At 39.2% G+C, this 16700-nt stretch overlaps 1 protein-coding gene across 1 annotated transcript in view; it reads right to left on the minus strand.

Annotated features, from left to right (window-relative positions):
- Positions 1-1251: 1251 nt before the first annotated feature.
- LOC139713538 (semaphorin-6A-like) overlaps positions 1252-16700 on the minus strand; it is a gene marked incomplete at its 5' end in the record, with an annotated part of 76370 nt that continues 60921 nt past the window's right edge. The window contains 3 exons of the mRNA XM_071625262.1: positions 1252-1462; positions 3723-3870; positions 10347-10367. Coding sequence (XP_071481363.1) covers positions 1252-1462; positions 3723-3870; positions 10347-10367 — 380 coding nt within the window. The remainder of the gene's footprint in view (positions 1463-3722; positions 3871-10346; positions 10368-16700) is intronic.

Genomic DNA, 16700 nt, shown 5'->3' on the forward strand with positions numbered 1-16700 from the left:
AAATGGACATCAGCTTACGTCCACCACTCGTACTTGGTGCTGCCGTCAGTTTTATGCATTTGTAAAATATACCAACAAAGAATGTCCATCTCTTCTTTGCATATATTTTTTTAAAGTTTCAATCCTTTCTCTCAATTGCAAAATAAAACGCAGTTTTGCTTCTCGTTCATATCTGTCTCTCCCTTTTTGTGCCCTGGGCACTCGAGTTCCAAGAGCCATCAATCCGCTTGGGGCTTTGCAGTGCAAATAAGGTCCCCATGAACTGCACTCCAGGCAATGAGTGGGGGAACGAGTCCTCCTCTCTGGGGATTGCCTAGTGAGGGCGCTGTTCCCTCTCTGGTGATGGGCACAAAAAATGGGAGGTGGATTTCAGTTCTGGAATGCTGGTTTCTAGGTTCCCCGTCAGGAATGTGACAAGGAAGGTTTGAACAAACCACCAGGGACAAAGAGAGAGAGAACAAAAAATGGAGATGAGAACCAAGACAAATAACATTTTAAAAATTCTGGCTTAAACACAAGTCACAGAAAAGTTGAACAATCTCTGTCTTGGGATATTTCAGAACAAATCAGTAAATGAAAGAGCTCATGCAGGCAAATCAGTGAAGAGTAACCAACATGGTTTTAGTAAAGCCCTGTGAGATATCAATATATAATATTTACTCACCACACATTCAAAAAACTTTAAACTTGCATTCTATCATAACTTTGATTATGATTTTTACACATGTTTTCTTGTACTAAACTTTACACTTGACTGCCTAGCACTGGTGAAGGAGATTTTACCCCATTAATCAGAGCGCACTTGAAGAAAGTGTTTCTGACAATCTTATTCACTTGACAAGAGGACACAATAACATGGTATTCCATTTTGCCGAGACTCCCTGGGGAAATATTCTTATCTAGGAAAGGTAGCTGGGTTGGAACCATGACGCCTGCATGACAAAGTGAGGAAAGAGCAGAAACCCAAATATGGATAGTCTCTCTATGACTGTTTTTTCTTGTGATCTCTTCATGTACACAGTGATGTCTGCACCTGAGAATGTGTGTATGCCATCTTTTTTTGAGAAGTATCTTAAAAAAAAAAAAATTCTTAGAGTAGATCACAAAAAGGCAAATGCCAGAGGACTGAACTTTCAGGCATGTTAATCAAGACCCCAAATAGCTGAACGTGTTTGGTTAATATCTCTTCCTAAACACACATGCGGTTCTAAAACTGATGCAATTTACCTGTAAAACAAGATGCAGACTCTATCACGCCATTGAGTCCGTTATAGTCACGTCTTTGACTGGCGTCATTGAGGGCGTCTGCCCGTTCTCCTTTAATACCACCACGGTATTCTTGGGTGACGTCCCGTTGTTCCCCGGTTCCGTGAGGTGAACCATTTCTTCGGGGTCATCCCCTGTTGAGCTGCGGCCGTTCTTCGGCCTCAGCGGCACCTCCTGCGATTTGTGTCTGTTTTTCCTGGAGAGTCAGAGAGGATGTTTTTGAAGAGAAAACGGTGTTGCTTTGAGTATCAATCCTGGTGAAATGGGCAGAAGATGTCAATCTGACACCTCGCCATTTTCTACAAGTTCTATTAAATTGTCTTGCAAATCACTGCAGATTGTGGGGCCTCTTTTTACCACATGTTCCCCTTTTCGGAAATTCTGCTGAAGGATAAAATTTGTGAGGATTAAGCAATCATTTTGCATTAATGTGCTGCCTAAAGCTTGGATAGAAGAAACACCAAGACACCAAATAGCTATATGGATCTATATATGTACATGTATGTATGAAGCACACAGAAAGTGTAGGCCAACCTGATAAGCTTTCTAATACGAGCCGAGGCCTAAAAATATCCTTTAGTAGGACATTTTGATTATTACGCATTTTCAGGCCATAATCATGTATAGAGAGGACCTATGACTATCTTTAATAGCTGTACATGTGGCATGTTGATATGAAACAAGAGACCTGGGGGTCACGCGCTCACCTGAGTATCGCAAGTTCACCTTCCATGCATTCTTGCAGACTCTTACCTGAGAACATTGGAAACTTATGGTGGGGGTAGCTTTGAGAGTGGGGCATGGTGTCCATTTACATATTCCATCACACTGGTAAAAAATACCTACCAAGTACACTGTACTTTATAGAATGTTGGATTATGCAGCTTGGGGAAAAAAAAAAGAAGACTCAAAGCCCTATCACTTTTGATTAAAACTAGAGAAAAATATTATTGAATATTCATTAATTTAGAAGGTTTGGACACCTAGGGGCCCCAAGGAAAGCATGGTGCCCATTCAAACACTTTGAAATCTTATCCCCATGGGAATGCTACTTGCCAAGTTTGGTGAAAATCCATTATGTTGTTTTCAGCAAGAAGAAGGCCCGCATTTGGACCCCCCATCCCTTACCGCTTTTTTGGTTCCCAAGGGGGGGGGGGGGGGGGGGGGGTAGGGCACCCCTGATTTTCCCATGAACAAACTTGAAACAACAGTCATCAATATACTGACTCATTGTATCAACTTAGCTCAATCACTTCTGGTTCCAGAGAAAATCTGTAAAAATTCCTTACAGGAGGGGGGGGGGGGGGATGGAACCCCTGAGGCCCCCAGGTGGGGCATGGTGCCCATTTGATGGAATTGAGATTTCATCCCCCTAGGAATGCTACCTGCCAAGTTTGGTGAAAAATTGTGAAGGGTTTTCAAGAAAAAGATGAAAATTTACAATTTCGGTCCAAATTTAGGCCCCCTGGGGTCCCTCAGGTGGGGCATGGTGCCCATTTGATGGAATTGAAATTCCATCCCCCTAGGGATGCTACCTGCCAAGTTTGGTGAAAATCTGTGATAGGGTTTTTAAGAAATAGATGAAAATGCAGAATTTCGGTCCAAATTTTAGGCCCCCTAGGGGCCCCTGGGTGGGGTATGGTGCCCATTTGATGGGAATGAGATTCTTTTTCCCTAGGGATGCTACCTGCCAACTTTGGTGAAAATTTAAAATGGCATTTTCAAGAAAAAGATGAAAATGTACAATTTGGGCCCCATTAGGCCCCTCCCCAACCCCCTCCCCTGGGTCCCAAGGGTGGCACCCCTGATTCCGCCATGAACAAACTTGAAACTACAGTCATCAATGTACTAATTCATAGTATTAACTTAGCTCTATCACTTCTGGTTTTAGAGAAGACGATTCCTTAAGATTCCTTAATTTTGGGGGGTTTGGGCCCCGCTGGGGGCCCCTCCCCAGGTGGGGCATGGTGCTCACTTGAAGAAATTGAGATCCTATGCCCCTAGGGATGCTACCTGCCAAGTTTGGTGAAAATCTGTCATGGGGGTCTCAAGAAGAAGATGAAAATGTAAAAAGTTTACGCACGACGCATTACGGACGACAGACACTGGACGAAGAGCGATTGCAATAGTTCACTCGAGCCTTCAGCTCAGGTGAGCTAAAAATAGCAAATTCCTGGCAGCCTTAAAAAATCCCTTACCATGGCCCACATATCTGATATAAGTTCTGAATAATACCAGCTTCAACCATATTATCAAAGAGGACTGATGTTTGCCAAGGCCACATCATAATTTATCCGAGGTGGCACTTGAAGTTGTTGATCACCACTGACGGAAAACAAACAAGCAAACAAACTAACTAACTAACTAACTAACTAACTAACTAACTAACTAACTAACTAACTAACTAACTAACGAACTAACGAACTCACGAAAAACAAGGCGGTTGGTGTACTCACCTCTTGATCGGATTTGATGGGGAGTAAGGCAGCTTCCTCTGCCGGCAGCAGTAGACTAGCGTGATGCACGCTGGGATGTTGCAGAAACACACAAGGATGATTGCAGTAATTATCCAGGTGTAGCAGACATTGGCCTGTGGTCTGTCACCTGTGGGGGGCGGGGCACATCGAGAAAGAGAGGGAAGAAAAAAAAACATAGAAAAGAACAATGGAGATGGAGATACAAGCAGAATATAAGGGTATGAAATGGATTAAAGATGGGAATGCATCCACTGTGATTAGACAGTCAAAAGGATGACATCGTTGTCATGGAAACCAGTTCCGTGTGATTACATCAGACTCCCTAATATGATTACCGGATAATGAGTATAACTCAATGAATAAGGCCTTTGTACTTGACAACGAAAACTGAGTGATTGCTAAAGTGGACCTCATGGAGAGCATCTACTGGGAACCAGTAACCATGGAAACGATGCTGTATCATGGCATTACATCGTACTCTTTCTATCTGGTGAACAAAAATCTTAAAGGGGGACAAAGTTCAATTCACTGACATGCAGGAGAAATGAAAACCGAACAACTTTATTAATGCATTCTTCCCATTTTCATCACAGCCATGCAAGCAATACACAGGCTCTAGCTTCATAGAGACATTTCTCAGATTGAAGGCTTCTGAGGCTTTGGAGAAAAGTTAAAGGTACTATTTACCATTGGGAGCAACGATTTCAAAAATGTATGAGATATTACATTGATGCATGTATGTGTAGGTCAGTTGTATCACAAAACAGCTTACCATATGAAAATTTTGCAATAAAGCCTAAAATACAAGGAGATATCACTATTTTTCTCAATAAACCATAACTGTAGATGGTTTTTAATAGTCTAGAAACATTCTTATTTCAGCTATTGTTCACATCTTGTATATTCAACAATACTTAACATTTATCATACTTATTCAAACTTTTACATTGGTTGTTTCTATCCCTGATTCACATTTTAAAACTATTTTGAAGCACTAAAGCTGGGTTTTTGTTTCACCTGCAAATGGTGAATAATACCTTCAAACGTTTTGACAGAAAGTTTCCCTCAAAACAAATGTAGACTTTATGAAGGTGGACAAATAGGAAATAACGTTCATTAAAAGCTTGGAGAAAATGAGACACATTGTTCAAAATATTTAAAAATTTGTAGAGTTTGAGGTCATTCCACGAGCAAGAATTTGAGATGTCATGGTAGTAGAATGATACGAAAATCATGTTAAGAGAACTTTAGAAAAAAATGTTTTTCTTTCTGTGATTTTTAAAGAACACTCGACTCATCTCCTCCAGACAGCAGGGAGACTAATATCTGCCTTGATGTCTGCGAGTAACAGGTCAAGGGAGTGTGCCATTTTTCATTCTAAATTCCTGACAATTTATAACGTTTGAATGGATCATCCAATATTTCTCAGCTTAAAACTCAGCGTTTCACAAATCTACATGTATCTGCCTCTGCTGAATTCAGCTTTATGGTTGGGGTGACTTCCCCCTTTAACCAGTCAAGTCCCACATACCACATTCAGTGGGTTGATGCTGTATTTTCACCATAAATTTTATTATTCATGGTTTAATGTTTCATAAGACAAAGGGAATAAAGTCTGTCATTTGAGTCCTACATTGTTCATATACATGTATGAATTTATTTGTTTTGGTTTCAGAATTTTCTGAAGCTTCCTTATTGCTCAATTTATACCTGATGCTTAACTGGCAATACACTAATACAAGACTACTCCTGTTCCACATTTTTTTTTAAATGACTCTAAGCAGTTCCTTAAATCTGTCTCCAATATTGGGCTGTGTAATTCAAGGTGCCAGTTTCATGAGAAGACAATAAAATCTTCTGCAATTTTTTTTTTATTCATCTCAAGATGTGATGGATCAAAAGTTTCTTGAACACTATCTCATGCTAACAAGATAATTAAATATATTTTATGAAGGTATCTGATCCAGGTATCTGAGTAGCTCCATATATCTGCTGATGCAAAGAAGTAAAGTTTGTTTCTCTAGAAAGCAACAATAACACAGTGATCCTTTCACTTTCTGGTGAAGCTGGATTTTGAATGATTATGCAAAGGGCTTGGAATCTTGGAATGATGGATAATACCAAGTTGTGCAGATCTATTAAAAAATGAAGAATAATATTTGACATACAGCCGATTCTTGACTGTACTTCAACCCACTTCCATGCACACTGTTGATCAAATATCACAGCCTGTGTATATGGAAGCATTCTCAACAGAAGTTTAATAATCTTCCCTCATTTGGTTAATGCTTGCTGTTAAAAAGCAGCAAGGGGGGGGGGGGTAGGGGAACGTAAGCATAAAGCATATCCTGATAGAAGCATCTTGTGCCACTTCAAAGCGAGCATACATGGATGAGCCACATTACACAGTTACGACTTCAGCACTAGGTTTTCTTCATGCAAACAAGGTCTTCTTTGCAGAGAAGTATCTTTTGTTTGTTTAATTTGTTTGGGGTTTGTTTGCTTGTTTGTTTTTGTTTTGTTTTGTTATTTTGCTTGTAGGGAGATCCAAACCATGTTATGAGGCTTTCTTTCTTTTCTTTTTTTTTGTCAAGGGGTCAATTTGTGAATGTGGCCATACTCTGCACAAATTTAATTGGCAATACCTTCATAACATCCTCATTCAAAGTTTTGATAATTCTCACATCACTTGTGTTGCATTAATGAATAAACACAGGGTCTCAATGTGTGATGCTGTCACTAGTGGTAGTAGGAAATGGATTATCCCGTGATGAAATTTGAAAATGTTATCTCTGATTAGATGATCCCTGTTGAGCTCATGAGCGGCTGAATGGGAGTGTAGTATGCCAGACAGCAATGTCTACCTCCTATTATAAGTACATGTATGTAAGAAATGAGTATAAAGCAATAACATCAAAGACTATTGATCACAGAGAGTTATAAAAGCGAAAGCCCAGCATGCAAGCATTAGTGGAACTGGCCACAAAAACTATCGGAAGATCTCAACCAATGCAAAGCGGCAGCACATGTACGCAACCATGTCACAAGCTGCGGTTAACTCGCACGAATCCTAACTTTACTAGCTCCCCAAAATGTCATGGGACCTTTCCCCCAAAAGAAGAAGAAGAAGAAGAAGAAGAAGAAGAAGAAGAAGAAGAAGAAGAAGAAGAAGAAGAAGAAGAAGAAGAAGAAGAAGAAGAAGAAGAAGAAGAAGAAAAAAAAAAATAACTCCAACATACTTCATCAAATATACACATACAAATGGGACTGCTACGTAAATCACAGCTAGTGAGGTAATAATCACTCACAGTATCTAGTGTATTAGCTGCCTTGTCCTAACTTCCTCCATCCCCCTCCCCCCCCCCAAAAAAAAAAAAAACTACAGCAGAGAAACATCAAGTAATTGAGATACTAGTAGAATGCAATTGTCCCTATATAATGGAAAACACTTCATGATGAAGTTATACGACTGAAAAGAACTTTGTTTAACTTTTCCAAAAAGAACATGTGACATACGAATACATTGCAGGTTTTCTCTACATCAATCAACATGCATGCCATATCGTCTGTGATGATATCTTCACTACTACCATCAGAAGTGCAATTTTCTCTCCTATTTCAAAATGAGAGGTGCATTTCTGTGCAACATACAACTGTACTAGCCACTAGAAACATGCCACATACTGTGATGAAAAACATCAAAGGTCAACTTGCTTTCTTTGTTTCATTGCTGTCGTTTTTAAAATTCATTCTTCTCCCTAACCCTTTAAAACTGTCAGAATTGACTACTGGCTATGTGATTGAATTATAAATACATGTGTGTGTGTGTGTGTGTGTGTGTGTGTGTGTGTATTAAAGCGTTCAAAATTAATGCATTGCATGACTTGATTTTAAAAATTCAGTTCCTCAGTGAACTTCCCATTAATAATCGTCACAGCAGATATATTAGGGCATGCAATCAATATTGACATTAACTCATTAAAAGGAATCAAATAGCATGATCATAGCTTATTGACATTGATATGATGCACAACTGTTATTGACTATAATTGTTCGTCCACACACAACCCATTATACAAATTCATCAAATCTGTAAATACACTGTAGACACAATTGAGATTAATCAACAGGGCAAGTCTGCATGAACTTTTGAGCCTCATTCGTTCAACTATTTTCTGATTGCTAACTCCTATCACTTGTCTTACATTTTCTTTGAACCAACTAAAAAGTGTCACTTGCAGATCATCTCGAATCAGCCAAAATATCCTTTGTTTTCGAATTGTCGTCACCACTAGAAAAGGTTAGGAGCACAAGGTTACATATTGACAAGTGAACATGTCACACTGTGGCACGCAAGTATGCGGGAAGCTACAAACTACGGTATTCCAACACAATTAGTTTTCACACTGCAACACTCAAGCATGCATACATTTTACGCTGCTAACCTGCACCCTCACAGTTCCCCTGCACTATACAAGTCTCTGCTGAAAACAAGGTTTCATAAACTAGCCTGTCTGTGTTACAGTTTGCAGATACAAAACCCTTTACGTGAATGCACTTTTTTCTTCTTTTTTTTCCAGCACAAAACTTTCATGCAAAAAAAAATTAAAGTACACCAAAAAAATATCCCTCACCACCAAATTTGCAATAAAACAGAAACCAAACAAACCAAATCAATGACAGATGGATTTCCAAGGGAAATTTTAAACCAAATGCACGTATCAGGAAAACAAAAAGGGTTCGTAGCTACGATGCACATCATGTCTGATCACAATGGGCTGAATCCCATGCACCATACATGCTAAAAAGTCCTAGTGAACCTAATGTCTCCAACGTGATTGGAGCTGACTCGTAATGTGCAATCTGAGCCCATGCGGAGTTCTAAAAATGAATGCCACTCCCCTTTTAATTAATGCTGGTGTAATATTGTCAAAGGGGCAATGCAGCATGTATTAACACTGCTCACTTTCATCCCAAAGATTGGCATATGCGTAGCTGTACTGTAAAAGATTATGTTCAAATGCTATATAACAAAATTATGAGAAGTTGGTTCAGTGCCCATACAAATGTACACACAACACCCCACAGAATATAACTCTTACGTGTGGCTTCCCCCTAATCCATATTTTATAGTAAAGCTATATATACCTCTCCCCATCCCCCCCCCCCCCCCCCCCATTGGCATTTTACCTGAATGGGATTCATACAGTACGTTTGTGATTTGGATGAAGCGAATGTATGCACTGTCTACATACATTGTACCTGGCACCATACAAATTTACATACTGGTACTGTATTCATGAAGGTGTCAGAAATATTTCTTTCTCTCCTTTTTTTTCTCTGTATTTAGGTAAATTCATAATAGCACAGAACTTATGAGCTTATCAACAGCCCCACCACTTTCCAAACTGGATGATTGGACGATGCAGTATCAAATTCCATCCGTAGTCCACCAAATCAATTTTTACAGAAAGAATATGCTGAACGATCATCATTTAAGGCAAGTATTTGTGTCAAGACTTGCTTTTGTTTTCTAATTCAGTTCCTAGATTATTTGGGCAACATTGCGTGAAACATGAAGACAGGGCAGTGGACTGGACTAAAACAAATTGTCAACTGGGTGATCACAAATTCACTGATTTTAATGGAGGAAAAATATTATATTATTTATCATTTGTATTATTTGCATTTTTATTATAATTTTCAATTATATTATTAATTATTATTTTGATCATATTGAGGGATCATGGTGGTGCTGGGAAGGGGGGGGGGGGGGAGGGGAGGAAGATGTGCTGCTAAACAGGGTTAGGAAGGATACAAATACATACACTGTACACTGTACACAGTTAATACGCAAACAGAGGACTGTTAAAGGTCAGAATTGGCCAGAATGTCTGGCAGGTAATTGAACAATCATTCGGCCCTAGAGCAGTTACTTTGCTTCTTGATATCCAATCTGATCTCGTCTGCACTGAATGTAGCCCCCCCAAGCAGTCGGCAGGCTTCCATGAAATGACCAACTTTATCATAAATGAAATTAGTAATGCCTGAAAAAACCTGAGGTAGTTGTAATTGTTCAATGAAGCAGACCACAGAGTGTTCACAAAGACTGAACATTTAGGGAGCTGAGTTACAGCGTTTTTGATGGATTTATCATATTGGCTGTATGCCCAAGTCAAAATACCTCCCACAAAGAGTAATTCTCAACCAGATTTGTTTTTTGGGGGTTCCTTCTTTTGTCCAGCATTTCATGATGGCTCAATGTTACTAACTCACTAAGTCACTGCTTTGGAAAGCTCCTTTAATCACAGTAGTAATGACATATTTCGACTGAAGCCAACAAAGATAGGGGAGCTTGACACTACACACTATTTCTCCTTCTGGGGTAATTAGAACAAATCGGGATATGTAGCTGGTTAAGGGTAAGTTGCATCTGCATATCCACCACACCAGGAAGGTTAGGATTACATAATTATATGTGTGTGTGTTGTGTAAATACATAAATGAATAAACTCAATAAATATGGCTATGCAACAGACACAGGGCAGCATCACACCGTACATGTGTGCAAGCCAAGCAAAGGGCAAAAATTTCCATGCTTACCTTCTTCATCATCACATTCACCTTTATATTATTGGGAAAGTGGGGGAAAAAATAAGGAGATATCACAAACACACAAGGGGTGCGTTAGGTGGGCGGTTAACCAAGGAGGGAAGGGGGGGGGGGGGGAGTAATCATGGGAGAAAAGCATCAATTTACATGTATCACAAATATTTCATGGTTACCAAGGAAGCGCCATATTGGGTCACTTGAAAAGGCTCGAGCTGTTTGTGGAGAGTTATACTTGGGTTGTTTACTAGTATTAAAGTCAATAACTCGGGAGACGACATGAATTACATGTGGGTCAGATGTAAATAATATGCCACTCCATCAAATGTACTTGTATTAGAGGCAGAGTATTTGCGATATAAACAATGAGACAGAGTCACACAGTGATGGCTTGTGATGGCTAGATACCAATATTCTTTATCGGTTGTTGGGGGGGGGGGGATTATTTGTAATCATCAAAGTTAGGGGAAAATGCTGGGGAAATATGAGGGGTTTCTTTCTTTTTTCTTCTTTTCTTCTCTTTGCAGTTACAGTGTAGGTATAAATCTGGGGTATTTGGGTTGGCATCATTTCCATGGACGCTATTAAGGAACAACTGCTGTGGATGGGGGAAGGGGGGGGGGGCTGTTGCCATGCCAACTATGGACTATCAACTATCATGGACTCTAAAAGCATTGACCTAAAAAAGACAAACCCAAAACACCCCAAAACAAAGAACAATTCTATGAAAAGAATCACTTTTTTTTTTTCAAGTTTAAAGCTCAATATACATCATTCATTCTATTGTTGAAGGGTAGGTAGAACAAGCACTGTTTCTTTTGATTTGCAAGGGAGCATACACATGCAGCTGTCTTAAAATGTGTGGCCAAACTGCATACCACGTCAGGCATTCAGCATTAGTACACTGCAAAATCTTACACAACCGTTCAACCTTAAAAAACCTGTGTGATGGACTGCATCAGCACTTTTGGGACACAGCAATGCTTCTGATATTGGAACAATTCCTACCCACTGGCTCCTTAACGAATCATCATCATATCTACTTTCTGTTCATGACAACTGACCACACCATTGCCCCCACTGATTTGACCACAGCTTGAAAAACCTCAGTAAAATTTCCACTTGAATACTTTAAAACAAATAAATACAGTTTGAGGAACATTTTTTTTTAAAACAACAATTACATACCATTTACAGCATGATAAAAAGCTGCAGTTTCGTTACGATAATTCAAATATCTAACATGGCAGAGTTCTTTTTTTTTTTGTAATACTATTATCAACCATACCTCGTCGACATAACAGTTGTTACGACCTTACAATAATAATAAGAAACATCATGTAGAATACAGTAAGACATTTGGGTAGGTGAAAGGTTATTGAAAGTGTAAGTGTAAGAGGAACAATCAATGCGGGATGGGGAGGGGAGGGGAAAGATGAGTGGGGGGGGGGGGGGAGGGGGATGGGGCAGAATAACTTTGCACCCCTTAGATAGGTAATATACCAACAACCCCTAAATCTATAACTGTTCATTTTATCAGTGAATACTTTGCCGAGTGACTTCAGCTGGAAGACTGATCAAAAACCCACATTCAAATTCCAAACCAGACAACTTCATTACCACACGAATAACTTGTTCCACACATTTGTCTTTTGTTTTCCTTTATACAGGAACAGAAGTGCGCAGCCCCATTTTGGCATTCCCATGCTTTACAGGCATCATGCGAATCAACTTGCACATTTTTTTTGGTCTTTTTTTTTTTTGAGAGCGTCACTGTAACATTTTCATTTTGTTTTTCTCGAAAATGTGAAACAAATTACGCATTCCAAGATTTTCGGATACTTATCACTTGAACCAAGAGCCCTGGAAATGGGTCTTTCTGTTGTTGTTGTTGTTCTCGTTCTTGTCCTGGTAATAATTCTGATACACCTACCTCCATTTGGGCAAAAGAGATGGAAGGATAGAAGACACTGGCACGACCGCATATGAAAATAAAGTCATCACACCAAATGTGTCTTAAACCCTCTCAGCTTCACATACAACATTTATCTGTTTGACTACAACTCACGCCATAATGAGTCGTTTGCTTCAAAGCACGAAACTCAAACCTTTCGCATACATATCGTTCTTGATGTAGAGCAGGAACATGGTAGCAAAAAAAAAAAAAAAAAAAATGGTGGGAAAAAGGAAGGAGAGATACATTGAAGACACACCAGGATTTTGACGTTTATCTGAACCAAGGGTTACAAACAGACATGAGTTTTCATACATGTAAAGAGGGGCTAGGAAAAAACAACAGGCCAATTTTGAAATGTCACTCCGAAAAAAATCTGTCGGTGGTAATTTGTTATTCATGTCTGGATAGGTGGTAGCCGTAAACGAACGGCGTATAAAATATCGGTGAGATGGCATGTTAGGGGGGAATCGTGTGGAATGACAGGAGTATATAGAGTATGAGCATGTTTAGGCAAAGAATGAACCAGCTGTTAATTGCGAGTAGGCGGGTGAAATTGTATGAAGTGAGAGATACAAATTTTACCAGTATTTGTACTCAGATTCCTCTTTTTTTTTTTTTTTTTGATTACCCTTTTGTTTGACAGATTTCATTTAATTAAATTGAAAAAAAAAAGAGTTGTCTTTAATTTTTGTTTTCCTTCTCTGGATTTGGAAATTCACTGTTGTCTGACTTTCATCACACTCCGTTTGAAGGACTGCATACTTAGAGATAGTTTTCTTGAGAGTTTGAAGAGTAGACAGTAGGTGACCGCAGATCGAGTTTCAATCTGCCTATATCTAGATTTAGTGCATTGATCTAGGGCCAGGAAAGATAATAAAGTCTTTTTTTTATGGCTATATTGTCTTGCAGGCAAACAACTAGATAGGAATTGAGCATTTCGGCACACTTGAACTGAATGGGTATCAAGCCATTAGAAATGTGCCAGCCACATTTTTCCCTCTCATCAAAGGTTTCTTGGACAGAAATTGTAAATGCGGAGTGCACTGAAGACATGGTGCACTTTTTTCTCAACATTAATGATCTAGTGTACCATTTATCAACTACTCACCACTTTCCCCAAATAAAAAACAACAAACAAAAATCAAAAAGACCACAAGCAGAAGAGATTTCCTTCAAAATTATGGCATATCCCAGACCTGTTGTGAGCCTGCAAAACACCGAAACTGTCATTTTACTAACACAGTTGAGGGTCCACTAACTGAGAAAGAGACTTTCCACGCAAAATTCTGTCTACGCATGCGGCACAGGATTTCCAGAAAGATAGTAAAACAATCGAAAGCGAGATTTCAAAGACATTTTTTCTTTCTTTCCCTTTTTTTTTTTTTTTTTTTTTTGCTGAACAGGGGTTGGAAAGTATTTCTGCAAATGAGAATTGGACAGCTGAGTAGTACTTTGAAGTGGAGATCTGATTTTCACTGTGCCAAACTAAATTAGGTAGGGAAAAATCTAAGTTTCCTGGTGAAAATATTGGTGTTATCTAGTGCTTGCTAACTGACTGCAAAAAGACAGTGTATGAATAAATTCAGTGTATGCACATAATATACAGTGGTGTAAGATTATAGAGAACAGAAATAAGTCATAAAAACATTACCTCCCCCCCCCCCAAAAAAAAGGAGTGCAATGGATTTCCTTCGTTCAACTGATTCGTCACTTGAAGTTAAATAGAAGTTAAAAAACAAAAAATATTTGAAGCTTTACACTGTTTTACTTTTTTTTGACAAAAAAAAAAGAAAAGAAATTAGGAAGAAGAATATTGGTTTTTCTATTCATTGCAATCACAAAAAGAGATACAAGTAACTTGTGTTTCTGTGGACTCTGTATTCATTGGAGTTTCACTACTAATGGGAAACATGTGAAAGTCAAATGACTTGATGTAATGCCACATGACCTAATGCGCTGCCACAATTCATTTGTTTGTTTGGGCAGTCGATGACATGGTTAACACTTCCTGGATCTATGATTCTTTAAGCATTGCTTTCTCTCTCTCTCTGATATGGAGGTGGAGACTTGTGCCAATGCTATGTAATTGGCGGTCATGGTCTGTTGACCTCATTCTAACCTTTAAGTGGAACTCTCCTTTAACCTTGATAACATACCCACAATTCCACTTTCTTTCCAAATCAACCAGAGGCCTGTTGCATAAAAGTTACAATTATGGTAACTTTGCCATCCAATGGTAACTTCCATCGAATTCTTGATTTTTATTGGCTGTTGAGTATTGTTACCATGGTAGTTACCACTAGATGGCAAAGTTACCATAATTGTAACTTTTATGCAACGGCCCCAGTTCTTTTATTTTTTTCTGTTTTTTTTTTCTTTTTAAAGGGATGGTACAGTTGCAGTTGAGTTGTGTATGAGGTTTCCAACATTATTGATGATGGTTTTTTGAGATAATGAGAATCCTCTTACGAAATATAAAAGGGCATATACAATGTAATTCTCAGAGGAATTCAAACTTAATTTGCTGAAAATTGGTTTTGAAATAAATGGCCGAGACATCCAAAACAAAGCAATCCCAATAAAAGGTGGGACCCACCTTTTCTCAGGATTGCTTTGTTTCACTCTGTTTTTGGATATTTCAGCCATTTCAAAACCGATTTTCAGCAAATGAACTTTGAATTCTTCTTAGCATTGTATGCTTTTTCACATTTCATAAAGTGGTTTGTAGGTACAAACATGTATCTAACAAAAAGTTAAAAGCTGAATTCTCACCTCAACCAAGACTATACCATCCCTTTTACAATAGTGCGATTGCATCCCAATGAGACAAGAGGAAAAAAAAAAGCAAAAAAAAAAAGAGCAACTTTATGTAGAGAAGGTTCCAGAATCCGCCTGATAGAGAAGTTGCCTTTGATGAAGGTGATAGGCAAAGGAACTGGTGCAGAGAATTAAGGGAGCTTGACAATCCCAAACAGCATAGTAGGTGCTGTGCTCACACCGGACACACAGAGAACACGGGATTATCAAAAGATTTCACACAAGAGACACTCAAAGTAGAAGAGGAAAGTTCCCCAAAGACCGGAAATACGGGCATTCTGAGCGGATGAAACTTTGCAAACCCTATCCCATTGTGATGTCACACCCTTTACCAGCTGGGGATTGATTGCAGAAGTGTCATAATGCGCAAAGGGTGGCATGAAATAAAGGGCTCCCTCTCTGGCTGAGAAAAAATCAAAACCCATATTTTACATCACCCTATGCACAAGAAGGCCTGTGGCCTTGGAGATACGCAACAAGACAGGCTGTATCAGCTCAGAAGTGTCTTTCATTTATTATGTATGGGTTAAAATAATATTTGAAACCTTTCAAAAACAGTTATATGGCTTGTCAAACCGATGGAGAAAAGAAAAATATCACAAGCTGGACATTGACATCACTTCAGCACAGAAAATATCATGTACCACGAGTGAAAACAAAGTTTGTACTAGAAAAAAAAAATTGCTTCATGATAAAGATCTCACTCATTAAATGTAGATATTTTTTTTTCTTGGTGCTACTGTTGAGAACTAAGGGCGGTGGGGGGGGGGGGGGGGGGTTGGAGGGGAAGAATTATTACACTGGTCCCTAGTCAGTGTTTAGCATACATAACCTTCCAGAAGGTACGTTGTAATGTTAGAAAATGAATCTTTCAGTCCAAACAACTATACAAAGTTACCAACTGATATACAGCACTTAAGCTAGGCCAAGTGGAATCCATATGGAAGGGGGGGGGGGGGGTACTTTGGCAGACTGTAGAAAAAGTCTCAAGAATAGATATTTCAGTAGCGTATGCAGACTGTCTGTCATTGCTCATGGCTCCTCTATCTCTCTTCTAAGATTAAACTGACATCACTGATAGGGTTCCTCGGCGGCTACAAAACAACGTAAATTTCAATATGTGGGTGCGTGACAGCAAATGTCAGCATTCCCTACTTCTCAGTATAGAGTGCATATCAATGTGGATATTGACACTAATCAGTCAAAGATCATCACAAAAAGAGTCCTAGAGCATCTGATGAAAACAAAAATCCCAATCAATTCAACATTAATCTGTTGAGGATGGACTGATTTTGCTTGAACATGCATTTCCCATAGACACCTGCCTGAGTATAGACCGATTCAAGTGACTGTTCATGGAAGTGCGCCCTCTTAAGGCGACGCCATAACTGGGGGCCAACCAGGCCGGGTCGGCAAGCGCTGTGCGTGCTTGGCAAGGGTGCCAACGGCAGCCAGTGCTTTTACCAACCGGCGCCAGCCGGCCAGCTAGCTATCTCTGGCGCTGGTAGCGATCGACGCATCTGGCTTTGAGACAACTAGAGTCTACATTTTAAATATAAAATTAAACTAGAAAT

This window comes from Diadema antillarum, unplaced genomic scaffold, assembly GCF_040938485.1.
Source record: "Diadema antillarum isolate AM-2024a unplaced genomic scaffold, OU_Dant_1.0 seq00001998_RagTag, whole genome shotgun sequence".
Lineage (NCBI taxonomy): Eukaryota > Metazoa > Echinodermata > Echinoidea > Diadematoida > Diadematidae > Diadema > Diadema antillarum.